A 26,863-nucleotide genomic window follows, 5' to 3' on the forward strand; every position below is an offset into this window, starting at 1 on the left:
AAACTCATTAGAATGAGAACTGCAGGTTGTGCAGTGGTTTTGGAAAATACTGTCTTGTTTTTAAGATATATTTCAGGATTTCTTAACGACATTCCTTACATGAACTCAACCATTACAATGAAATCCCACACTTCTTATTGCTTGAGATTCTCATCTGCCTAGGAGTTCATCTTCTTCATCCTAGACAGCCTTATCACAGCTGAAAGGAAAAGATTAAATAGAGTTTACCATCTACTTATTTGCATGCTTATACAGTTAATGAGTAACAACCCTCAGCACCATGCCATCAATTTTTTGCTATCCAAATTGCAAAAGGAGTTCTTAAAAAGCACTCAGTACTGGCTTGCATACCCTTGGTCGTCCAGCATGATCCATGCTATGAGCAAAGGAGACAGATGCAGAGGACTGGCAATTCCCACAGGGCATTTGACTGACCACTGGTCCTCAGGGAGTGCACATAAAGGGGAGGTGACAGCTTTTACATGGGCCAGACCTGCATCACAGCTAAAAATGACTTCAACTTCAGCATTCACCAATGGCACTAAGCAAATACTGAGTGCCTTTGAGAGCTCCCAACAAAAATGCAATTCCTAAAGCATACTGATATGAAATACTGAAGAAAGGCTTCCATACCTTAAATTCCTCCAAGATTTTGTAATTTTTCCCATGATATTCACAAAAGTTTTTCACTTCTTTGCATTCTGGACAGCATCCATTGTGTTCCACTTTTGTGCACTTTGGGTGGATTTTAGGGCATTCTGGTTGATCACAAACAGGTCCATCCTCAGTACAGACACAGGGACAGTTGGAGTGCCCTGGGAAAAAACGTTCTCCCAGTTTGTACACAAAGCCACTGTCATCCACACAGCCCTTCCCCCGGTAATCATCGAAGATCAGATTGTCATTACTGGAGGCCTGGTCCCCTTCATCAGCGGGGTAATCTTCGTGATTGATGGCAGCTGGAGTGACCAAACCAGGGAGCACAAACAGAAGTATCCAGGCTTCATGGATATGAAGAGCCATCCCCCTCCTCGGCTTCTCCATGGGACCTCAAAGCCAAATACAAACAGTTGCTTCCATAGGGAGACCAGTGTTGTGGTCTGAAAACAAACAGCTTAAAGTGAGAAAAAACTCAAAATTCAAGGAATATTGACTTATAAAAGTCATTGTTTCAACCAGTGCTGAAGAATAAATCTGAGTTTATAAACTGCACTGATAACTATCACTGTTTTATTTGAATTAAACCTCTTCTTAATCATTGGTAAAGAGAACACAGCACGTGAAATACCTAAATTAGACACACATGCCTGGCAGCATATGACCATAAAATACCTCTGAAGGAATGGTGGGTCACAGAATCATCTAATTTTTCCTCTCCTCATTTTTGCAGTTGAGTTTTTGGATGCACCAGAAATTAAACCAGCTGCCTGAAATCGCATGGTGATGGGCACTCAGAGGGTTTTGAAGCCAAGTTTAAGAATGGTCTAAACCTCCTGTGGTGGGCACTGTCCCTTGGTGCTACGTATGGAGCACAGCCCACTTCATTAAACCGAGGTGGGAAACCCGAGCTGAAAAAGGAGTTAAGCATAATCTGCTGTCAGATCTGGGTGGTGGGTTAAACTTGTGCTGCGAGAGGTGGGGTAGTACAGAATCTAATTTACAGCATTTCTGAAGAGGGACTTCCTGGGCTACCAACAAAGCCCAGCCTGCAGCAGGTACGTTGCAAAGATGCAATTCACCTGCTCCATTATTCAGCATTTCAGTAATTCCCAGCAAAAAAACCGTGGAGTGCAGGACCTTAAATGCCTGCATAATGCACGGAGCCACTGAAATGTGACGGCCTGATTGAGCTGGAGCCTTTCTAAAACTTCGGGAGCGATGCAGCACGGCCCGACCTCCGGCGAGCTGTGCTGAAGTGGAGGAGAGAGGACAGATCCCGGCGGGGACACGGGCTGTGACTGACCCCGGGAGAGCCGGCGCCAGGAGAAGGCTCCGTGCCGGTGTCTTGGGAGCACTTCTGGCTGCCCACAGTGCCACATCACTGCCACCGACCTGCCCACGCACCAGTGCAAGCCCGGCAGCAAACTGGTTTCTGACCCCTCTTAAAAAAACCTGGGCGAAGTATTAAAGGAAACTTTTAAATGAGATGAAATAGCAGCATTACACGGACTGCAGAACTACGGAGGTAGATGCTGGCACAAACAAATAAAAAAAGGACTGTTGGGGTGTGTGTGTCATCCCTTCTTTTCCTCCATTCCCAGAGCATGCACACACAGGCACACGGAGTCTACACAAACATGCATTAACCTACACACACAGGGAGCATTCCCCTCCACCCCTCCGGGAGACGTTTTTATATATTGGCATTTTTGGTGGACTGCAGATGTTCAGCAACTAATTCTCCCTTAACTGAAGCAAAAAAGCAGCAGCAGGAGGAGAAAGCTTTAATCCCAGAGAAGCAGCTAAAGGATCCTGTTGACCAAGCAGTTTTTCCGAAGCCACAACAGAGGGAGACACCGGATATTACACAAGGTTTATCAAATTCGAAAAGATATCTTCTTAATTGAAGTACTAGCTGTGTTTCCATCACGAGGACTATGCACCCTCTTGTTACTCCTATCAGCAATATCTACTCTAACATGCTGTTTGGAAATCCAGCGATTCATGCAGATACGGCTGCTTTACATATCTACAGAGCAGAGAATCTCCCCACCTAACGCTACAGGTAGGTTGCAACACTGCAGATTTGTAGGCATTTAGGGAAAAAAAAAAAGCAGCAAACAAAGTAATTAATATCTGAGGAAATGTGAAACAATTGTGAGAATCTGCTGGAGTTTGATGAGGAAGCTCTCGAAACAATGTGCGTGTATACACATATATGTATATAAAAGTTGTTCCCAGATCATAAATAAGAGCACTAGATTTTGCTACAGCAGCTGAGATGTCCCACAGCAACTCACAGGCACTCGGCTCGATCCTGGAAATCAGACAGACTGCAGACGTCTTGCACGAACAGATTTCAACAAGTAAACAAATGCTCCTTGGCTCAGAATTAGTTTACAGCTTGAACTTTCTCATCATTTCTCATCCTGAGAGAGGCCAGGATCGTAGGTAAGTCTCTGAAATGTTATCCATCCGCCTTCCCTCACCCCAAGTGAGTAATTCACACCTACCTGATCAGGCTGGATGTGAAAGCTGAGAGGGGTCACAGGCCAACATGGACTGAAAGGTTAGAAACAGATTAGTGAAAGCAGTTCCTCCTAATCACGTTTTCGGTGTTGACTCACGGACAATCCCTTTTCCTCCACCTCCCATCGCAAAACGGGAGCGCGGCAGCCCAGCAACCACAACATGAGAACTGAGCTTTAACCCGGCGATTCAGAGGGAGCAGGATTCGGGCGGTCCGGAGGCTGCGACGCCGCGGAGAATCCCCGGTGCCAGCAGCAGAGTCATCGCGGCGAACTTGGGCTGCATCTCCTCAGGTCTCGGGGCGGGCGGGGGAGAGAAAACAACCCATCCCTGTCCCCTCCCTGCGCCCGGCGGATCTCCTGCGGCTCCGGCTTCGCCTCGGCGGGGGAAGGGGGGGAGCGATGGCGGGTTAGGCGGGAGGCAGGCGGGGGAGGGCGGGCGCAGGAGCCCCGCGCCCGGCGGGCGGGCGGCCCCCGCGCCCCTCCGGGGACTCCCCGGCCCGGGCGCCGGCCATGCCCGCGCCGCGCGGCTCCGCGCTGCCTGCCTGCCCTTATCAGGATTAATTTGGGTTTTAGAGGGGTGGCGGTTTAAAAAAAAAAAAAAAAAAAAAAAAAAAAAAAAAAAGAAGAAGAGAGAAGAGCCTGGGGGGTAAAACCCAAAAAATAATGCAGGGGCGGGGCGCTCCCGCCTCGGCCGCTGCTCCGCCTGCCGCCGGTTGGGGCGACGGCTCTCCTCAGAGCTGCCGGTCCCCTCAGATCCTCCGGCTCCCCTCAGATCCACCGGCTGGGGCTCCCCTCAACCCGGCTTCCTACAGCCCGGTTCCCCTCAGATCCACAGGCTGCAGCTCCCGTCAACCCGGCTTCCTTCAGCCCGGTTCCCCTCAGATCCACTGGCTGGAGCTCTCCTCAGCCCGGCTCCCCTCAGCTCCCCTCAGCCCAGCTCCTTTAGGCCCCGCTCTCGCCTCAGATCCACCGGCTGGGGCTGCCCTCAGCCCGGTTTCTCCTCAGCCGCGGTTCCCCTCAGATCCACCGGCTGTGTCTCCCCTCAGTTCGGTTCCCCTCAGATGCACCGGCTGTGTCTCCCCTCAGCCAGGCTCCCCTCAGCCCGGTTCCCCTCAGATCCACCGGCTGGGGCTCCCCTCATCCCGGTTCCCCTCAGATCCACCGGCTGGGGCTCCGCTCAGCCCAGTTCCCCTCAGATCCGCGGGTCGGGGCTTCTCTCAGCCCCTCCGCGCCCCCCGGCTCCGGCTCATCGCCGCTGCCCCGGTGGTGTCCCGGAAAACATCCCCTATGGCCGCATTGTGGAAACTTCGCCTCATCTTCCCACAGGCGGCTGCGCCGGGGAAGGGGCGCCCCGGCTCCCGTGGCTCGTGCTGCGCTACATTAAAAATCAATCTCCTTGCAATTCGGCTGCGTTGGCATTAGGCGTCATTGTAAAGCTGCTTCTCCAGAAACCACCAAAAGAGAGATTCTTGGTGCTGGGGAAAATACGGTGGCAGCAGAAAGAAGGAGAAACTGAGAGGTTTATTTGGATAAAATGCCAAATAATGCTGCGTTTGGGTGAATATTCCCTGAATAGTGCAAGCACGAGCTATGAAGCTATAAGGCTGCAGTGCCGCTGTCAGACTGCTCTTGGGGAAGCCAATGAGGGCCAGGTGTGTCACTGAGCCCAGGTGCAGGTGTGTCACTGAGCCCAGGTGCAGGTGTCTCACTGAGCCCAGGTGCAGGTGTCTCACTGAATCCAGGTGCAGGTGTATCACTGAATCTAGGTACAGGTGTGTCACTGAATCCAGGTGCAGGTGTATCACTGAATCTAGGTACAGGTGTGTCACTGAATCCAGGTGCAGGTGTATCACTGAATCTAGGTACAGGTGTGTCACTGAATCCAGGTGCAGGTGTGTCACTGAGCCCAGGTGCAGGTGTATCACTGTGCTCAGGGCCAGGTGTGTCACTGAATCCAGGTGCAGGTGTATCACTGTGCCCAGGGCCAGGTGTGTCACTGCACCCAGAGCCAGGTGGGTCATTGTGCCCAGGGCCAGGTGTATCACCGTGCCCAGGTGCAGGTGTGTCACCATGCCCAGGTGCAGGTGTATCACTGTGCCCAGGGCCAGGTGTATCACCGTGCCCAGGTGCAGGTGTGTCACCATGCCCAGGTGCAGGTGTGTCACTGAATCCAGGTGCAGGTGTGTCACTGCACCCAGTTCCAGCTGTGTCACCGCGCCCGGTTCCAGCTGTGTCACTGCGCCCAGGTCCAGATGCACACCCTGCCGTCGGCGCCCGCTGACAGCAGGTGCTCCTGGCTGTGGAAGCGCACGCAGCGCACCTCCACCCCGGGGCCGCGCAGGATGGAGAGCTGGCCCACGGCCAGGCACAGCACCTTCACGGAGCCCTCGCTGCTGGCCAGAGCCACCAGGCCACCTGAAACACACAGCAAAGGCATCGAGGTTGGCAAAGGATACACGAGAGAGAGGTGCTGTAAGTTTTGAGATGGTGGCTTTCCTGTTTTCTGAGATAAATTAACAGGAAGTTAATGGATCAGTAACAGTGAGATTAGATTTTGGAGCGATTAGGCCAGTCTGGAGACCTCATGTTCTCCTCACAAAGAGCCTGGCTACTTTCACGGAATCACAGAATCTGCTGAGTTGGAAGAGACCCACAAGGATCATGGAGTCCAACTCCTGGCCCTGCACAGGACACCACAAGGATCATACTGTGTGCCCAAGAGTGTTGTCCAAACTTTTCTTGAACTCTGGTTCAAGAAAGGAACTCTGGAACTCTAGGACCATCACTTATATTTGGATACAATTATTCAGGGACAATTTCTGACACACAGACTGAGCACCAGAAGAGTAGATGCTCTCCTAATACCTGGAGGTATCAACATCAGACCATGCTTTTGACACTGCTTTTCTTGTACCACTCTAAGACATGAGGATGTGAGTTTTCAGCTGAATTTCCAGAAGGTCAGGCATCTAACTGAACTGAGTGCTTGCTTCCTTATATCCTTAGGGAAAAAATGTTCATGAAATCCTTAGTATAGAACAGAGTTTAACAGTAGAAAAAATAAAATAAAACCTAAAAAAGCTTCTAAGGAGTTCTCAGTTTCCACGTGCCTTTTTGTAAATCAAATGGACTCAGTTTTCAACACTTTTAAGGAAGCAGAATGTGTTTATAACTTTATTATCTTCCTGCTTCAATAAAAGCAGAGGTAATAGCTGGTAAGTGATATGCTTTTAGCACCTCTTACTTACCCAGCCTCCGGTTAAAGATTCGTTAGAAATTAACCATAATAATCATGAGTACCAAAAAAAAAAAAATCAATACATTCATTTCAAAGCTGATGTGGCCCTAACAACAACAGGATCACTGTACTGTCAGTCATGATCTTCAAACACCTTTTTCTATTTGGAACAAGTTCACCCTCCAAGTGATTACAGCTCTTCTTATGTATCAAGATTTTTCTCTCTGAAAGCAAAGACATCACCAGCAGAAGGATAATTAATATTGACACTGACAAAGTCTATCTGGCTCCAAGGTCATAATTTTGGGAAGATTATGAAAAACAGGAGATATTTTTCTATTTTTAGTAACTCAGGTTATTCACCAAGTAGCCAATGGGAACATACTGCCCAACAGACATGAACATGGAGGAATTTATCCCAGTTTTAACACTTTAGGGTCCTGGGTGTGCCTATGTGATATACAGTTCATCCAGAGAATATATTGTTCCTCCATTCAAACTAGGTCATAACAATGATGTTCTCTGCTCTGTTCATGAAGATCTGATGGCTTCATTTTGCCATTTATCAAAAGAAACACGTAGCCTGAAACAGCTTACAAATGCACTGAGAATACTTAACAACTTATGCTTAGTGTGGTCATGGATATTTGTGCAAGAAAGGGAACTAGGAAGTAGAGCTAACCATGATAAATATGCCCTATTTGCAAACCTTTATAACTACCCAGTTTCTTCATCTAGAACAAAGCCTGACACAGCAAATATCTGTAGGATGGATTAGAGTGTCCAAAGCAGCAGATGTGAATATTTATTATAAACTCTCCTCCAGCAAGTCTTTGCTGACAGAAGCATTGCATATGGATTGCACTTGCAGCGAGACTCTCCAGGCAATCGCTGGATGGCTTCTCCAGGAGCCAAACAAATGCCATTTTGCCTGCAGCCCTGACACCACAACAGCTGGGCAGGGGGTTAATGTCACTTCCAGCTTCTCAAAACCACTAGCAAACCCAGTTGTTACAGAGAGAGACAGTCAGGACAAAAGGTTTGGACAGCTGCAGTCCACTTCGAGAAAGTCAGGGCAGGACTGAGACAAAGTGTGGAACTGAGACAAAGCTACAGCTCATTCACTCCCTGGGCTGAGCAGGGCAGGGGCAGACCCCAATCCTGCATTTTTCTGCATGCTTTGCTAGGTGAGTCACATGCCTGAAGCAAAACCAGAGCACTCATCCTGTCAGTCCATACCAGAATTCCGACAGTCCTGGGGAGCGACAAAGCCAAGAGAAAAACAGAGAGTGTCAGTAAAAACCAGCCAGCTGGGAGGGGCAGTAGTGCCCTGCACTGCCTCCATCTCTAGCGCCCACTGGGGAGAACATGGAGGTGCACTTGGCAGCCCTGTGAAGAGTGATTCATGTCACTGGAATATTTCCCTGAGTTGGCATGTGTTGCTATCGCTGACCATGAGTACAGGCACTTGCTGGCTCAGTAGCAGCAGGATGCACAGGCAGATGCATGCAAGGGGGAATGCACAAAATGACAACATCTCATTTCCTTCACCCTTTATGTCAACGCTGATCTACGAGCCCATAACAATTTGCTCATTATAATGTAAATTTACTCCCTCCTTCCTTCTGAAAGGAGACGTTTCATTTTGGGAAGATGGAACAAATTGTGTTTTATTGCTCTTTGAAAATTTTCTCCAATTAAGAAAGCAAACAAAAACTACTACATAATTGTGATGCAAAGCTGTATTTTAATGAAGGATACTTACTTGTCACTGACAAAGGCACTTTGATATAACACTGGAGGAAGATAAAAGCCTGAAGAGAGGTTGTTCTTCATACCTTTGACCCAGCTGTCAGGTGGGGCTGGTCTATGCAAACTCACTGAACTGAGCAGTTAGGCTCATTTGCATTGAAATGAATAAAATCTGCTTAGAAGATGCAAAGTCTCCAAGACTCTGACCTCTACATCTCACAGGCTCTAGATCTCCAGCTCACAAGGCTTCCAGAACCTGCTCTGGATCTGTTGGTGCATGTGGCAACATGGGGAGACAAAATCAAGCTTTTCTCTGGCTGGTCCCACGCCAATCCTGAGCTCTATATAATAGAGCCCTATTCCTCAACCTGGCAGACAAGGAGTGGTGACAAAGCACGTTGCCATCACAAAGAGACCCTACAGCAGCAGCCTTTGTACTAACCACAGCTGATTTGCTATTGCCCATTGTTAGAACACAAGTACTAATTCCTCTGATGTACCCCCATTATGTCCTTAGAATAACATAAGCTCTGACCATCTGGACACTTGCTTCAAAAATGATGCAGTGAGTTGGAAAAGGTAAAGAAAGGTAGCAAAGCCAATTAAAGGTACAAACAAAAAACTGTGCATTAAAATGTACTTGGCTGATGGTCCTTAATCCACCTGTAAACCTCAGGCTTCAGTCCTTCCTTGGGGATCCACAGAGAAATGCAGACCTCAGATTATCCCCCAGGGTTTCCATGAAAATGCTCCTCTGAGTCCCACCTCACCCAGAATTTGCAATCTCTGGACAGTCACCTTTCTGCTTGGACCAGACTGAATTTACTCTGGGGAATCACTGCACTTTCAGCTCCCTTTTTTTTCTCCAGCACTGGAGTTAAGTACTGCTGTAAGTTTCCAGTCCCAGTGTCCTACAGAGAAAAGCTCTGTTCTTCTGTCTCTGGACTGGCAATGCTCTTGGTTTTAGACATTGATTAATTACAAGTGCAGTGCTGCTGTTTGGGCTGGAAATACATCTGTACTTAAAACAATAAAAATCATCCATGCCCTTCTAGAAGAACTATTCCTGCTACTCTATATCTACATTGTTTTGAGACCAGAGCTTAACCCCAAAATCATTTAGTATCACAGAGATAGTACTATTTGATTATTTTTTTATTTTTTACATTTAGGATACACACCCCACTCTGAAGAATTAATTATTTTGTATGAAAATCTGTTCTTGTAAATTTTCCAAATGTACATAAAGCTATGAGGTTGATAAAGGCTGTAGCCATAAAGTGCCAAAAGCAGGAATCTGGCAAAAATCCCACGAAATTTACTGGAATGTCCATACTGACCTAAACATGTGAACTTAAAAGCAAAGTTATTGCATTCAGTGAAGCTCAGTTGTGTTAGATATAAATAACCAACGTGATCTTTCTCATCTGCAAGGAACTTTGCATACCAAGCAAAGGAATCCTAAGGAACCAAAGCCCCTCTTGTGAATACAGGATCAAAACCATCTCCTAATTTGAACTGGTGGATAAATTTAAAATAGTGCAGGAGTGTTGAAGCAATCTAATTTGTTACTGCATTTCTTCAGAAGACAGAACTAGACAAGACTAATTTGCTGGGTTGATAGCTTCAGATTACTTGGGGTAAGAGGAACAAAGCCTGTACTTGTCAAAAGACAGTTTGACAATTTATATTTCATAAGAGCCTAACAGAAATCACAGCCATGATTACTGTCTTTGTAGAATGAATTTTGAGTGAAACCTTGCCAGGACCACACTACACACTGCTCTGCATGTCCAAACAGCTGGAAACTGTGACAGCTTTGGAGCAAACCACCACCACTCCTCACTGGTGAGCCTTTTTATCTGCCCATTAAAGCATTTAACTTTTCTTTGGGCAAATTAATTTACTAATTCTGTAACATTCCATTGTGAAACACTCTGAAAAGTTCTGTTTTAGCCCATCACTATATATTTCATGTTTCTGGAGCAGTCCAGCAGTTTCAGTGCTAATAAAATAGTTTTGTAAAAAAGTCACTTGCCTCCACAGCTCCCCAGGCACATGAGGCTGAGACATCCTTCCTGAAAACTGGCACTGTTTGCTCGCTCCCAGTAACATTTTCCATAGACTCAGCAGCTCAGGCAAACTCTTCTGCTCAAACATGGGCAGAACAAAGACAGTGACAGATCAAAAATTCTCCTCTCTGCTCCAGCAGCTCATCCTCTCAGAGACAACAGAGTAGTGGAGGAGCAGGATTTGGGCAGTTGTTTCTAGAAAAAGTACAGCAGTTACTTTAAACTTCCTTGCTAATAATTCTGATGTGATAACTTCCCTAATTTAAAAATTACTTGCACTGCCTAACTGTAAGCAAAGCATCCACCTTCAAAGACAAACCCAGCTATTTCTGGGTTTAAATTAAAAAGAAAAAGTCTTGTGTGGATTGAAGAAATTCTGTTTATCATAACTGCATACAGAAGCCTGAGACCATTCCTGATGGCAGAGATGAAATAACATATCAAAGAAAGCAAGCAAGAAAAGCTTTGATCAATAGGGAAATGGTTTTTATACACATCAGAACCAATTTAAAGAATTCTCTAGGATCAATTTAGATAGACAGAAATGCTTCTCAGCATTTATTACCTGTGGAGGGAATATTGATCCCATCCATTGATTTCTCCTATGCATGTAGAGCAGCATCTGGTTTTGTTGTGTGGGTTTTTTTCCAAAGAAAGATGACCCAAAGTGGAAGGTATCAAGAAACTACTTATATTTTAAGGACTTACATTAATGGTTCAACCAATTGTCATTACTCAGAACTTTTAAACTCTGTTCAAGAATAGTCAGAATGTATTTTAGCTTAATTTTGGCACATGATTGTTAGTCAATGGAATATGTTTTAAGATAAGTGGGGATTTTTGAATCTTACTTACCAAAGGCTACCAATCCCTTACATAACACATTGCATCAAACATATTTTCTTTCCCTTTTCAAAAGAAATGCCTCTTCATGGTAATGTTACAAATTGCACAGCCCTAATGGATTGCATTCCCTCTGAATTAAGGTCTTTTGTCATTATTGGAGCTGCAGCCATTTGCATCATCATCAGGATCCCTCAGCCAGGAGTCTCCTAGGAACTGGGCACCTCTCAGGTGAGGTATGAAAGGCAAAAATACCCAGTCCCTCTCTTTAGTAATCTGGCTAACAGTTCATGTGCTTGCCTACATAAAAGTAAATGGAATATTTACAAGGGCTGCAAACTGCAGTTGCAGTGGCTGTAGATAAAATTCTTCATTACTGTCACACTAAGCAGAATGTTATTTACCAGGCAACTGATTTCAACATACAATAGATGGTGGACAATTTTGTTTGTTCTACAAACAGCTTTCAACAAATACAACTATTTCTTGTAGACTATGTTTTGCTTAGGAATGCACTTTTTAGACATTACTATAAGTCTTCCATTCCCAAATGTGAGTAAAACATCCTATATATTCTTGTGGAAATAATGATTACCCCCTGCTCCCTTTGTCTTCACACTCTATTTAGATCTTTCAAGGGACAGGGCATAGAATAATAATCTTGAGCAGTTTGTAATTCACTTGCAGCAATTCACTAAATATTCTCAGTAATGGAGACCAAACAACAAGCTGGGAAAGAGAGAAGACGTCCAAGAATCTGCTGATACAGGTGTTTAATACACTGGTACCAAAATAAAATCCTTTTGTCATTCTCTCTAGTGACTTTTTTCTTTCCCCTTTCTCAGAAGTATTTAAATAGACATATAGATTTGGCAAAGCATATTAGGGAAAATTAGCTCATCTCAGAGTGCACTTAAGCTCGTGACTCACCGTGTGCATGTGAAGTCATTCAACTCAGTGCAACCATGTGCTCAAATGAGGCAGGATCAGGGCACCACAAACAGAGTCATTACTGCAACAAGGACTTACAGCACAAGGTCTTGGAATGAGCAAATTGCTTGTTTGGCTTTCAGCAGGATAGCAACAGTCAGGCCTGCTAAATTGAAAGGAAGCTTTTTAGGCTGAGTATAGCCATGTGCAGGTGTCCTGAACCCAAGTATCATAAAAATGTAAAAACAGGAAAGTCGGGGCAGAGAAGTTTCTCAGACAAATTATTCAGTAGACATTTACAAAGGAAAAGTGATTCCCCTGGAACACAGAAAAACCTCAAATAACCCAAGCAGTGTGTTAGCAGAAATTCAATTCACATCTTTAAAAATCTGCATGTAGAGATTTGGCCTGGCTGATAAGTGAGTGTGGAGCGGGATGTGGCCTGATTCATTTCCCTCCAAAGAATAAAGATGTGGAGTAATGTTTGTCTGATGGAAAAAGGGGACTTCTCTTAACTTCTTAGTTTGTGGAACTGTGACCTAGATGAAAGGGCATTATTCCTGGAGCTTAAACAGATCTCAGAACTTGACAAATCTTCTTCAAGCAAGAAATCACCAGAAAGTTACTCAGAGCAAAGAAAGCATTTATCTGATAGAAGAAAATCCTTTCTATAAAAGAATTTAAAGCCTTTTTATAAGGATTTCTAGACCCAGACCATTACTGTAAAGCTCCCTTTCAGCTGGACTTGATCTTGTTTATAATACATTTTAGTTGGCCTTTTTGGTGTCATTTTGGATTTTTAAAGTAGTTTCAAAACAAAGCAAAAAGTATTAAAGCAGAAACTTTTGAAGCAGAGTCTTCAAGATGTCAAAACCTTTCTGGATGTGCTAACGAGGCATGTTGAATATATTAAAAATAATATATTGAGAATAAAAGGAAAACACCTTCTTGTCTAGGACTGGCTTTTTTGAAATGAAAATGTCTGTCACTGCAGAATATTTTAATGCATATAATAGGAAGGCACTTGCCTAGCTTTCAGTGTTACCTAGAATATCTCTATGTGGGCACACGTGTTAGTCTGTCTTTCCAAGGGAATCTACCTTGAGGAAGAAAAAAACTATGAGAAAGGACCAAGTCATCCTGGCAAAAATCCTTTGACTGCTACCAAGTGTGGGACCTTGGGCCAACCAAGCTGTTCTGAAATCACAAATCCCAAAAGGCAGATTTAGAGTGACACTGCATTCACAGGGAGCTGCCAGGAAGCCCTGCAGGTTGGCTGAGAAACTCCTGAGGAAGTGTCATCACTACTGGTGCTGCTGCAGTTGTGCTTGTGCTGCCCAGGGCAACAACATGACAAAAATGTCACATTTTAAGAAAGCAACAGAGGAGAAGAGGAAAGATCAGTATCATCTGATGCTATTCAAAAACGAATAAATCACCATAAAATTATCTGCAGGAGTTGCCAAGCTGAACCTTTGCTTGCAAAGAAATTTTCTGAAACACATTTTATGTGATGGCAAATGCTCCAGAGCATGGTTACAGTTCATATTCAGATCTTGTTCTGAAGAAGAAGCTTTTGTCTTCTGTTAAACTTATATATTTTGAAGCAGCATGCCAGGTACTGTACTGCAAGTAGCATGATCTCCAGAACAATTAGGGGTTTTCTTGTTTTTTCAAGAGTTGCACTTACATTTACTAAAAAACTTTCATTAAGAAAAATAACACTTACTGTTGGGCTAACTGAGAAAAATGAAGTCACAGCAAAATTTCTGTCACCACAAATTGAAAATTATTCTAGTGTATGCTACGTGTGAGGTCCCTGAATATAGATTTGAATGCAAAACCATGCTTTCCTCTGAACTTCTTATTTGGCTGCAGCCCTATGTGTTTTAGGCATTGGTATATCTCACTTTTAAGAATTCAGTGAAGTTCAGTGTGTATAAAGAGACGAAAAATTCCAGGTGTGCAGCAACATAGCTCTGACTAATGTTAACACCAGTTTAAAAGCATTCAGAGAATAGAAGACAACCTTTGTATTAATGCTCTGTTCCTTCTCCTTTCCCCACTTTGAGATGCCTGCAGCCATTCAGTGAAAGCCTCCCTGATCCTCCTGCCCTTCTCAAACAGTAAGATGGATATGCTTGTGTTACAGAAGATGAGACTGGGACATGAACACTGATTTATTTTTCCATTGGACAGCATATGCATCATCCTTTCCATTAACTCTAAGGGAATGACCAGATGTGTAATCACTTTTTGACATGGGGTGGGGTTCATGTCATCTGACCTTGCCATTGCACAGTGGATTCAGTTCATCCAGCTCCTTCTGCAGCCACCAGAGAGGAAAACTCCCATTTCACAGGAGATCCCTGACTCTCTGGGACAGCAGATGGCTGGCTCTGTGTGCTGACTACAGAAGAACCTCCACAGCTCCTTCTCAGACAGATCAGGCAGGGTGAGACTAAATCCCACACAGGAGTTCCAAACAGGCACCTCAAAGACATTTTTAAAGAGAATTCCCTAACTTGCATTGCTGGTAGACATGTAAACCAGAGCACCTGCAAATGTACCTAGGCACCTGTATCCATCCAGGGGCTTCAATACCATCTAAAGCCAGACTTACATAGGCAATGACCCCCATTAAACCCAAGTCTTCATCATTTGGTGTAACTCTCATGCTGTGGCAACAATCCATAATTTCAGTAACATTTGATAGCAAAGCAGATCGTGTGCATCGTCAACATTTTGTAACCCTATTAACTCTGAGATAATGGACTTGTCTCTGCTATATTTCTAAGCTTATTGGAATGGACTGTAATTAGCACTTCCTTTTTTTTTTTTTTACACAAATCTCTTGACCCTTGAGGCAGTTCTTATACCACAGCTAATAAGTGCTGCAGGTGATCCAAGCCTGAGATGGGGATGGCACACAGACCTAGAAGCCAAACTTCAGCTTACTTCCAGATTTTAAGCAAGAGTCATGAAAACTACTGCTTCAGAGAAAAAGCACTTTGAAGAGAAGGTAATATTTATTTTACTTTGCCTCAAAATGTTCTGCTTAAGTGTTTTACCTCTGAATATGTTCCTTAAAGAGAGGTTCAGTGTCGTTATCTTAATGCTTTTTGCACTCATCAGTCTTTCCTAGCAAACAAGCAGGAAACACTCATGTTTTGTCCTTAAAGCTAACTTCCTGTTATCATAATTATTGAATCCTCTTGGTTTCTGTCAAGTCAAGTCCTTTTCTACACGATGCTCCTGGGGCATGGAGACTCATGTGGGGTGGGTTAAAGCTCTGCTGAGGTGACTGGGAAAGCCAGGATTGACCTGTGTTTTGTGTGCCTCCGGCTTAGGCTGAGGATCCCCCCTGGCTGGACAGTGTCCCATCTGATGTAGCCGTCTGGGCATCTTCTCTGGAAAGATAAGAGTTGGATAAAATGGGCTTTGCACATCACTACTCTCTGTTCATTCCATGGCTAGCTTGAACAAATTAGCTCATTTTCAGATGGTCAATACATTGGGCTCAAGGCCACCCTTAAGCTCAAACTTCAGCTCTCCCAACTCAAGTTGGGCTTTTTGTCTGTTTATAAAACTTCCAGGACAAAAAAAAAATTTGGAGATTTTAAATCTTGATCAGTGCAGCCTTCAGATGTTGCCTACACTATCACAATGTTATAAGTGAAGCAGTGTTGCAGAGTGATTTTGATCTTTCTTCCACATTACAACTGATTAGTACTTCACCATGGTAGTAAAATCAGACAGATGGACACACAGAAAGACTGAAAACAAAACAAAAACCTCAAAGTAGAAAACTGGGCTTAATAAAATCTTCTCCAAGTACAAGCTCCAAGAGTGTCCCTTCAACTTAAGCAGGTTATTGTCAAGAGTGGCATCTCTGTTCAGCTGCTCCTTTGACTAAACATTCCTATTACTGTCATTCCTCAGGTTGTCATACTCACTGCCTTGACAGCACAAACACTGTGCTGTAAAACCTGTCAGAAAGGCCAGTTGATTTCCTACATCTTCTGACACCTGCAGGTCTTTAATATCAGGCTGTCGAAACACCTGAGAGAAAGGCAGGTGCTTCCCTGTTCAGGGCTGTTACTGTGACTACCATCACATATACTTTAATCATTAGCCTTATACCACTGTGAAATCCTCACTTTTATGCCCTTGGAGTTCCATGCCAGAAAATGCTGCTGGCATCAATCTATCATAGAGGTTAGCTGGCTCACTAACCCATGGAGTTCTATAAGTAAAATGAAGCCTTTATGTTTTACAAAGCTTATATAGTGTTTTCTTAAACTTTCTTCTGTGACTTTTTTTTTTTTTTTTTTTTTTTTTTCCCCAGAGGGGAGCTGTAGTAGGTGTAACAATTACTCAGTGACAGGCGTAGGTGAAACTCAGCTGCTTAAAATAAATCCCTCTGTGCCAGGACCCTTTTGTCTTTGGGTGTACTCATGGAGCAGATGAGCTTGGTGGGCAGTGAGTTTTCTGTAATGCAAAACTCCTTTGATTTAATATTAAAATGAAGCTGAGAAGAAGGACAAGAGTAAATCAGACCAGAAGAGTCCGTGGCCTTTAACTGTTTATAGCACTCCCTTTACAGGAATAAGAGCATCTATAATCCTGCTTGGCTGTTGTCCCCCAGTGAACTAAGTGTTCCTAGGCAAAAAATTATCCTGGGAGAGGCCTTTTTGAATCTCTCCTGTTCTAGTATTCCACTTGGATACAGAGAAAAATCAATGAAGAGCTGTTAAAAAAGATTTTATAGCCCCCAGATCAAGGTGCTGCTGAGATGTAGCTGTCTCTGCTGCTGCCAACAGCCCAGTTGATCACAGGTGTGACACTGTGCCACAGAAGCCACATGGGTGATGGATTTAGGAAAGCCCATTCCAAGAACACAGAATGTGATAAGCAAAGCGTGTACTTCCAGGTGCTATGAGTCAGGTAAGCCACCGGGAACGATGGTTGAATGTTGTGTAGCTTTAAGTGACTGTATTGATGCTCCAGGAGTTTCTGCTCGCAGAGAGGAGAACAAAAATTTAGGTCTTTAGTGCTTTAATTGCTAAAGAACATTTGCTGCAGGAACCTAATAACTTTTCTTTGTGCCAATCCACGAATACCCCACAACAGCATTACTGGAGAATCAACAGAGTTGTGGCTGAAGCAGAGGTAGGACAAGTTTGGAGATCAGTTCCAATAAGTGCTTTGCTGCCTGACAGCACAGTTCATTTAATTTCCCCGGGCCTCAGCTCTCCATCTGCAACAGAAACCTGAATCACCACTTTGTTCAGCTCATCTCTTGAGGCTGGCTGGGGTGGAAACTCCTATAGCTTGTCCAGTGGAGCCTTTGGGCATTCTTGAAAAAAGCTCTTCTGGCTCCGTGTGCGCAGAAAGCATCGAGTGGACCTTGGGGGATAACACACAGTACCACCCTCCTGGGCTGCCAAATCCCCCTCCCCTGTCCTCAGGGCATGGCCCAGGCTGGGTAGGGAGTGTGGGCTGGCTGCTCCTGCCTGGAATGGATGCTGCTGTCAGGTAACAAACTGCATCTGTCATCATGGCATTTATGACACTAATGCTGAAGTGCTGGACAGCGTCCAATAAAAAAACCTATGGTGAGGAAATGGGACGGAGCTAGAGAGTGCTGAAAAGGAATCCCCAGCTAATATAGCTCTGATGTTCTGAGCATACACAGAATATCTTGTAGTACTACAGCTAAGTGATAGTTAAATAAACAACAAAGGTAATTGTAGGGTACTTCAGTTGCTTTGCAGATTTATGGTGCTTTGAAGGCAGCTCTTTGCAGTGCTCCCTGCCAAGGTTTTCAGCGGGGTTAACGTTTTTGACTCCTCTGCTTTAAGTGTCTGAAAGATATGAATTGTGTTTCACTTGCTGTCCTGGACTGACTGGGACATTGCTGCTTTTATTCACAGCCAAAAAATAGTTTTAATTCTTTATGGATTATTCATGCCTTGCCTGAGAAGCCAGCATAGGTCAAGTCTGAATGAGTTTGTCTCAGACCTGGCAGACCGGCTGCTCTTTCAAGCCTAAGTCCATGACGTGCAAAGGTTTCCAAAATTAAAATGTCCTATTAGACCCAAGTAGTTTCTGATATATTAGATTAAGATATAAAATCTAACGGTGAACCCCTTGAACTGTGTGCCTTTTCCTTGAACTTGCCATTTGCAATCCTACTGATTGCTTGGAGACGTTAGTTGCTCTTTCCTGTGCTCACAGAACCAGTTACACACAAAAATTGTGGTGGTAGGCTTTATAAATCCAATCCATCCCCTTCCTAGGACTGCATAAGCATGGGTAGCTTAAATTAATTTCATTTAAATCCAGGTTTCCAAAGCAACCCTGTCAAATAGAGGCATCCACCTTTCCCATCTGCTGGATGACTCTGGCTAATACTTAGGATGTCACAGTCTGCAAAAGAAAGAAGACTGCAGTTCTCCTCCACCACCATATTATCTTTTCTCATTGCTTTTATATTTTGGCAAACCTGCAGTGATAGGAAGTAATTCTAGCTTGTAAGATCTGAGAAGAATTTAATGCAAATCCCAATGCATAGTTTTCATGCCTAAACATGTAATTTTCTGCAACCTTCCTGTCTCCTCCTGATTTTCCCAAAAAGCTGGTGAATATTTTGCTATTTTCCTTTTCTTTGAAAACATAGGCTGTGCTTATAGCTCTTTTCCTTCCCCTGCAATAATTTTCCTCCCTCTTGTACTGAAGGTCAGCACCTACCTGCAGACTTTGTTCTCAGTCTGGCCTGGTTCTTCTATGCCCTCTGCTACATCTGTCCAGTTCTTTACTCCACACTCCTTATTCTTCACTTTCTCACTTGTGCCTCAGGTGGCTCCATGGCCATCCATCCATCCATCCATCCATCCATCCATCCATCCATCCATCATCCATTCATCCATCCATCCATCCATCCATCCATCCATCCATCCATCCATCCATCCATCCATCAGCATAACTCATCCTTCCCCCACTTACAGCTCCACACTAAACCTGCTCTGCTCATGAGCATTTCCAACTTGTAGCACTGGTTTGAACAGGTTTTTTTTTGTGATTACACATTCTTCTGATGATTTCCAAATAAAATTTTCATCATTTAGCTTTCTAACCAGTATAAGCAACACAGCCAGTCTCCTGTAACTCCTGGATTACTAAATCATCTACATGACTATCCTAATGAGACAAAAAATGATGGTACAGAAATTCCATCCTCCACAAAATTTTAAATGCCTTCTGTATTATTCTTAATTAATAAGTTGCTTAATAATACTGTCCTGACATAGTCCTGTGAGGAATTACAGGAATTAACCTGAGCTATTCCAGTACACAATTTTCCTTGTCAGAACACAAGTCTTACTCTTGCAGTGCCACATATTTTGGGCCAGCACAGACACAGGCCCTGCCCAAGAAAAGCTTTGGCTCCATGGTGGGACCGGGTTATCAGCCACATCTCACCAAAGAAACTTCAGCCTTTGCCTTTCTTCTTCATTTATACACAAAGAATTCAAACAATGGTGTGAGGGCAGAATCCCAGGATCTTATTTTGTGCACAAGGAAAGCTGTGGGTTATGTTGTGTTCCTCCACACTGGGAGAGCTTTTGCTTTAAATATGACCTTGTACTCCTGTGATTCTATCCCCATGGATACAGATCTCTTTCATCTGTATGCTCCAGGTGAATGGATGATTCCCTAATAGTGTTAATGTTTGTTATTAACTTTTAATAACCTCCACAATTCAATTAATTTGACATTTCCATTAGACAATTGTGTCTGTTCTTTCTTTGCACTGTGAGTCCAGATCTTTGAGTTAAAACGGCAAATGGATGCAGCTTCAATAAATTACATTTGTTTTAAAACAGGGCTCCCATCTGGTTCTAGAGTTTCTCAAAAGCTGGAAATGCTTGACTGAATTTCCAATGGCAGCAATTACTAAAGGGAAAAATGAGGCTCCACTTTCATATCCAACCTCTCTCTGAGTCTCATTATCTATCTGTCTGCCTGTCTGTCTGTCTGTCCATGTATATGTATCTCCACAGGCTGGATTCAGACTCAGACTGATCTTTTTATGTAATACATTTGCCAGGGAATTGGTCTGGTTTCACAAGAGCTTTAGCAACATAACCAAAGCAACCATGCCAGGCTGCATAAACGGAATTTCAGCAAGCACTTCTGAACAGAACCTCTTCACCAAATTGTTTTTCTGTAATTGAAAAATGTCTTTCAAATGGAACCACTTAGCATAGCTCTGAACTCTATCCAGGATGGTCATAAACTGCTGCTCACTGGCTAAGGCCCAAGATTTTAACGTCAGATACAAATGCAGTAGCAGATGCCAATACTGCCAACACTGAAATCTGGCCTGATGAGCTCCATTTTAAAGGGTTTGTTTCTTTGTTCTCATTTCTGCTTGCAAAATCAAGGAGTGCAATAAAAGCAGAGCTCAAATGAAATACTCTTTGGGAAGACTCAGCATGAAAACTCTCTCCAAGCCAGGCTTCTGGTCTGCCTCAATCTTATCCCAAATAACCCAAAAATCTCGTGATGGAGCTTTCTTCATAATTCCATATTCTTTATGAGCAATAAGCAGGTCAAGAGCCTCAGTATCAGCTTCAATCATTTTCATCAAACATCCCAGATATAGATCATTTCAGCCCTGATGTCTGCAGTGAATCATCTTTAGCTTCTCACTGCACCCCTTTCAATGGTCTCCATTCCCCAGCTACACCAATTCAAACTCCTCTCTCCAAAGACATTATACTCCTTTAGGTATTTCATCTTCTTCATTTCCACCTGTTTAGCTTTCAATTTCCCATTTCCTGATTCACCCAGCAGTCTTTACACTCAAAAGTTCTGCAACCCAAATATTGATGCTTTCTGCAAAAACACAGAAGACTCGAACGAGATCAATTGAAACCACTGATGTCAAATATAATGTTTAATGTTCTTCATGCTCTTGGTAATAGCTGTTGAGAGAACAGCCTTTCACAGGACTTACTGCAAATTCAGACATTTCAACAGCACAGACACTGCAGAAGATTCACAGATAGAGATGTGTCAGCAAGAAGGCAAGAGAGAGGGGAAAAATGCCTCTTGTGTCAAACTGATTGCTCTTGTTTTATCCCAACACCTCTGTAGGCAGCTGCTGTGCCACCACCTTTACCTTCACTCCATCCTCATTCCTGGTGTGCAACTCAGCCTTTCAGAATTACCTGGGGCACCAAAGTCTCAGCTTCTGCTGAAAGCTGTTTCCATTTGGCATCCAGCCCTCAATTATATTTCTGGTTCATACCCCTGGTGCACTAAGAACTGCCCCAGTCCCTTTCCATGAGCAATGCTTCCTTGGAAAGATGAATCACTGGCCTGTCCTAGACAACAAACAAACAAACTACTTTGGTGCCTTGCAGCTGGTAATCAAATGGGACAGAAATGGAGTTCCAAAAAGGGATCCAGACTAAGGAAAATCCGAGTTCCTGTATTTACTGCAGCTGTTCCTGAGCTAGTATGTCTGGGATAACAAGGATGAGAATTCCAAAAGACAGATGATAATGAATAGAAATAATTTGATATTATCTCTTTCTATCCCTACTATTGGAGCAGTTTGTTTGTTACAATTTTGGTTTTGCACCCCAATAGATCATGGGAAAATTACTGATTAAATCTAAGGTCTTAAAGACATGAAGCATCTGTAATATCTAATATGAGAAAATAATTTAACTCTTATAATCTACTGATTAACACATAATTCATGTGATTCATTTTATTGTTAGAAATACAGTTTAATTTAAAGATAATCTTCTAATCCTCTGTATTAAAAAGCAATCATGGTGAGAGTGCATTAACTAAGAATCAGTTGCCAGAGACACAACAGCTCCAGGACTTTATTAGAACACACATGTGGAGGTGACTGAAGAACTGGGGAGGGCATCACTTAATCCCCTTAATTATTTAATGCAACAGGATTTAATTTTCTAATTGAATTAGTGAAGTTGTTGGATACTGAGTACAGGTTGATGCACACCCACCATGGCATCACAGATCCTCCTCCCTCTGTTTGCAGACACTGGGGGTGAGGGGCTTGTGCAGCACCAACACTGAGAAAGGCTTCCCAGAAACCTTTGAAATGGGATTTAGGAACTGAGATGCAGGAGGAAGCATCATCTGTGATCAAGCCATCCTGTGCAAACACCACAGAGCTGCTCTGGCCTGTGTGGGATGCACTGATACATTTAAGGAAAGGTGGAATCCTTAAGTGTAAAGTTTTCACAGAAGGGTCAAATCTCTTCTCAATTAAGGAAACCAGAGGAAAAAAAAAAACAAACTAAAAGAGAAGCCCACAAAGTCTGAACTCCATTGTTTTGGATGCTAAAGAGAGACTCTACTTAAAAATTAAAATCACATTTTCCCTTAGTACGTGAATATCAATAATTCAAACACTTAAGTCAGCGAAAACGGTAGAGTATTGGATCTGCATGAACAGAAGAAGTCAATGGCACATTCAGGATTAGAACTTGAATCTGTTTCTCAGAACATCTCCTTTTGAAATTCTCTTTGTGCTACATGGATCAGTTCCCATCACTCCAGCTGCCTCAATAGGATGTGTAGAGTAAGACTTTAATTCCCCTGAAAGACCCAGGCATATTACAAATTATTAGCATCCTCCACTGCCTGTATATGAAACACATACACCTATTTGTCTTCTGCACAATTGTATTTCAATCTTGATTTCTTTGGTAACTTGCACAGTATTTGGATTAATTATTTAGTGAAAATGAACATCATTATGTGTGGCAAAGATGAAAAGCTTACCAATGGAGAAGTAGAATTCCCTTGTTGAGGGAACTGTAGTCACTGCCTCCCTGAGTGTATGAATGCACACATGATTAACTGAAATTCTTCACCTTTCTCTGAGGTAAACCAATGCCCCCTTTTTCCTGTCTTCAAGCTGCAAGCTTAAGGTGCTCTGAAAACAGATTATGGCCTCTGCAGCTTAATATTATTTATTGATATTAGCTGCAACTTGCTTATCTGCCCCACACAAAGAGAGAAGCTTCCTTGTTTCAAAGATTTATCTGGAGAGCTGATTGTTTAAAAGTCTGGAGAAGTTTGCAATATGACAATAATTAAAAGAAATGCACCCTGAGTAGAGATTTGTTCATGTACAATAATGATTGTTTCTTAAAATTCAGCTCACTGTGGTTTTATAGCAAAGGTAAGCACAGAAACCTGAAACCTGGTTTTAACTGGGCTTGCTCTTTCACTAGTGAAAAAACAAAATACAGCCAATATTAAAAAAATAAACCATGATTAAGTGAGCTGAGGCTACATAGGGGTTGAGCAGGAAACAGCAAGAAGAGAGGCAGGACTGCAATGGGAGAGATCCTTTACTGGATAAAACCAGCTATTTTTTTTAATGGTGAATACCCCACAACACTGTGGCTATGAACACTTAGCATCTAAAGATGTAAAAAAAATTAAGCAAATAAACAGGAAAAAAGGGGAAGAGTAGTTGATGATGAGTGTTTTTAGGAGGAGGAACAACTGACTGGTTCAAAATAACCAGGTGGGAAGTGGAGGGGGAACGGGGCAAGCTCTGTGTAGGTGGACCCAAAAAGGACCCCAAATTCTTGGTACAATCTCTTTTGCTGTCTGTGGGACTCACTGGGTGGGGAGCACAGTCAGTGAAAACAGGAATGGCATTGCTTACTTCTGCTGCTGTCCATTGTGTGATCACCCATCCCATCTCTTCCCTCTCTTCCCTCTTTTCTCCCTCTGTCTGCTGTGTGAAAATCACCAGCATGGAAGAAGATTTGGAGTGGGCAGCTGCAGAAGAGGAATTATGGAATGTCTGAGCTATGGGGTGGTGTCAGACTGAAATGTTACTGGTTCATGGCTCTTACCATCAGCCACTTGCAGAAGCAGAGGGTGCTCTGCTGACCATGTGCCCAGAAATAACCCAGGGAATGTGCCACAGGGAAAGGGAGAAGAAAGATCCAAGTGACAGTCCCTGGAATCACCCATGGGGGACAGAGCACTGGGAATCCTCCAGAGACAATGGATAATTCCCACTGCCTTGCATTTCTGGAGTGGAATGAGAAACTGCATTTCTGCTGATAGGTACTAAGCACTAGAAAGCTAAGCAGAATTTCCAGAGTAAGGAAAAGCAGCTTCCCAAGTAAGCACAATGATACCCTGAGATGAACTGTGGATGGGTTTGCCATATGTTCTTGCCATCACTTCACATGTCAGCATTCCCATTTCCCTCCCATCCCTTCTGTAATTTTAAGACAAAACAAAGCTAAGGCAATGTTGTGAACACATCCAACTTCCTTAAAGAACAGAGATTTTTCTCAGACTGTTGGTGTGTCACTGAATTTGAGCTGCATTTCACTGCTGAGCTGAACTGTTCAGGCAAATTCCCTGCACCAGCCAAGCTTTTGCTTCTCATATGCTTATGCAGCTTATCTGTTACTCTTTGAAATCCACACATGGATCTTTCCCTGCATTCTGACCTATGGCTGGATTCCAAAATTTTGACATCAGAGGCAAATACCAAAACTGAGTCCTCCAAGTCAGTGCTCTCTATTCCCACTACTGTTAAGCTCCAGGTTTCTCCTCTTAGAACCTGAAGGAGAATAAATATATGGCTGGTATTTGATTTATTTCTATGTTATTAAATCTTGCCTGTGCTTCACCCAGGTACAAGCAACAGTGTGAACTTATTTCATGCCATAATGGATCATGTCATCAAAAGTCGTAATTCCCACTGGAAATACTGCAGTTGCTTGGAGGCTTGGGAGCATATGATATTCCTGACTCCAGCTTCTGTGATGGGAATGAAATTCATTGTAAGCCGGTAATTACATCTGGTCCTATCTGTGAAGATATGGGTGCTCAGAGACAAGCATGTCAATACTCTGTGTTTATATTTTTGCAAGATAGGAGGAATTCAATTTTATTCAGCTTTTTCCCAGTGACTTTCTGCAACTGTGTATCAGCAGAACTTTTTTCACTTTTTATTTTAAAGATAAATTGCTTGGTGCACTATCAAGGATACTTCTAATTTAAGAATAGAGCCTATTAGGCTGTCACTCTTGCAGAGACACAGACCTTCAGGAGTCTGAAGAAGCAGTCTTTCTGTGACAGTATAATAAGGATGTCAGGCCCCCTCCCTCCTCCCCCAGTCTTCTTGAACGACACTTCCCCCAGCAGGGAAAATTAATACACTTCAAAAGTTAAAACGTGCAGGAAAACACACATCAGCCATCAGAATGATTTTCTAAAATGAAGCAGTGTGGAAGCCACATTCTTAATCAACTTTCATAAACCAGCTCTCTTCCTTTGCTAAAAAAAATTAAAGTAAAATAAAAAAAAAGTGCTCCATAATGCTTTCAGTGTGTAGCATTAGATTTGCTAGTGAAGTGTGAAATATTTTTCTTCTTATGTTATTAAATTTCAAAGACACACTCCTTAGGGCTTGTCTTAAGTCTGTCATGTGTGCTGCAAGGAAAGACTCTTAACAGCTGGACAGCTCCATCCCTCCCCTTGGATGCCACCAGCAGATCCATCCAAATGGCAGCCCCTCTGCTCAGTGCAGCCTTTCAAATACAGAGAAAGGAGAGGTGAATATAAATAAGGGGAAGATGACAAAGGATTAAGGAATATGGATCAAGAAAATATTATGTCAACTGGAAAAGCAAACATGCTAGGAAAATAATTCAAATAACGGGAAACAATATGAAACAAACCCAACAGATTCAACTATAAAATAAGAAGCAAGGTATCATTATTGGTACTCTCCTCCCTGACAGAACATTTTGTAATTTTTTTCCTAAGGATGTGCAGAGAGCTATATATGCTGTGCTGCCCATCAGTGGGAAACAAGACAAACATGATTTCAGGGAGAGAAGAGTTTTTTTTTTTTTTGTGAAAGTGGGAAGCTTCACTTTCTGGTACTTCTCACAACCTCAGTAGAAGTTCAAGCTGAAAACAGATGTCCTTGACAATGACTCATGGCAATGACAAGGAAACATATGCAAAGCCCCTTGATGTTCATGTCACTGACCTGCCTGTGGTCAGGGAAATATTGAAGCTTTACCTGGCAAACCATTTCCCCCATTAGCATCAGGCATGTGATGGAGAATCAAAAATGAGTTGGGAAATCCATGAACAATCCAAGAGTCCAGAACTATATCCAGGACATGCCATGAAAGACCTGAACCCACATTGTGAGTCTCACAAGTGAAATGGGAAGGTCTAGAATGGTGTTAAAATAAATAAATGCGAGTTACAATGTCCCAGAGCCCTCCCAGCAGAACAAGACAACTGCAGCATCCTCTGAGCACTTGAAAATCCCTCTGACTGAAGCAGGGCTGTCACTCAGAGGCGTTTCAGAGGAACTGATCAGCCCCAGGCAAAACAAACACTGACTCTGCACCGTGTTTGCTGCTCAGGAGGCAACTGGTGGTCGGCAGCACTTTACAGCACTGCCAGTTTCCTGATTAGCTCCCTCAGAAATAAAACAAGCAGAGATGACAGATGATGATGTCCCTATCACTGAGCACTAGTTTTTGCTACACAAATCATGTTATTTTCTGTTTAGAGGAGGCAGTGTGGTTATATCATTAAAGGAATTGCTGACAGCTTCTGCTATTAATGGTCCCAAATGTGCCTCCTGCCATCTGTGATGGGCAAACCATAGAAGCAGGCAATGATTGGCTTCCTCAACTACACTTAATGAAAAAGCAGATTTTTTGTTTGAAGCACAGATCTGTTTCTTAGTGGCCCTTAAGAAAGCTCTTGATATGAGT

The 26,863-nt window shown here is 43.3% G+C and overlaps 2 protein-coding genes across 5 annotated transcripts in view; both read right to left on the minus strand.

Annotated features, from left to right (window-relative positions):
- Window positions 1-3,830, minus strand: part of VWC2L (von Willebrand factor C domain containing 2 like) — a 43,239-nt gene extending 39,409 nt beyond the window's left edge. For both annotated transcript variants that reach the window (XM_056496716.1, XM_056496717.1), the window contains exons 1-2: window positions 3,174-3,830; window positions 634-1,100 (exon numbers count right to left, since the gene is read on the minus strand). In XM_056496716.1, coding sequence (XP_056352691.1) covers window positions 634-1,044 — 411 coding nt within the window. In that variant the 5' untranslated portion in view covers window positions 1,045-1,100; window positions 3,174-3,830. The remainder of the gene's footprint in view (window positions 1-633; window positions 1,101-3,173) is intronic.
- An 863-nt stretch (window positions 3,831-4,693) lies between these two features.
- Window positions 4,694-26,863, minus strand: part of SPAG16 (sperm associated antigen 16) — a 347,846-nt gene continuing 325,676 nt past the window's right edge. For all 3 annotated transcript variants that reach the window (XM_056496715.1, XM_056496713.1, XM_056496714.1), the window contains one exon: window positions 4,694-5,606. In XM_056496715.1, the coding sequence (XP_056352690.1) occupies window positions 5,425-5,606 (182 nt within the window). In that variant the 3' untranslated portion in view covers window positions 4,694-5,424. The remainder of the gene's footprint in view (window positions 5,607-26,863) is intronic.

This window comes from Oenanthe melanoleuca, chromosome 7 (assembly GCF_029582105.1).
Source record: "Oenanthe melanoleuca isolate GR-GAL-2019-014 chromosome 7, OMel1.0, whole genome shotgun sequence".
Taxonomy (NCBI): domain Eukaryota; kingdom Metazoa; phylum Chordata; class Aves; order Passeriformes; family Muscicapidae; genus Oenanthe; species Oenanthe melanoleuca.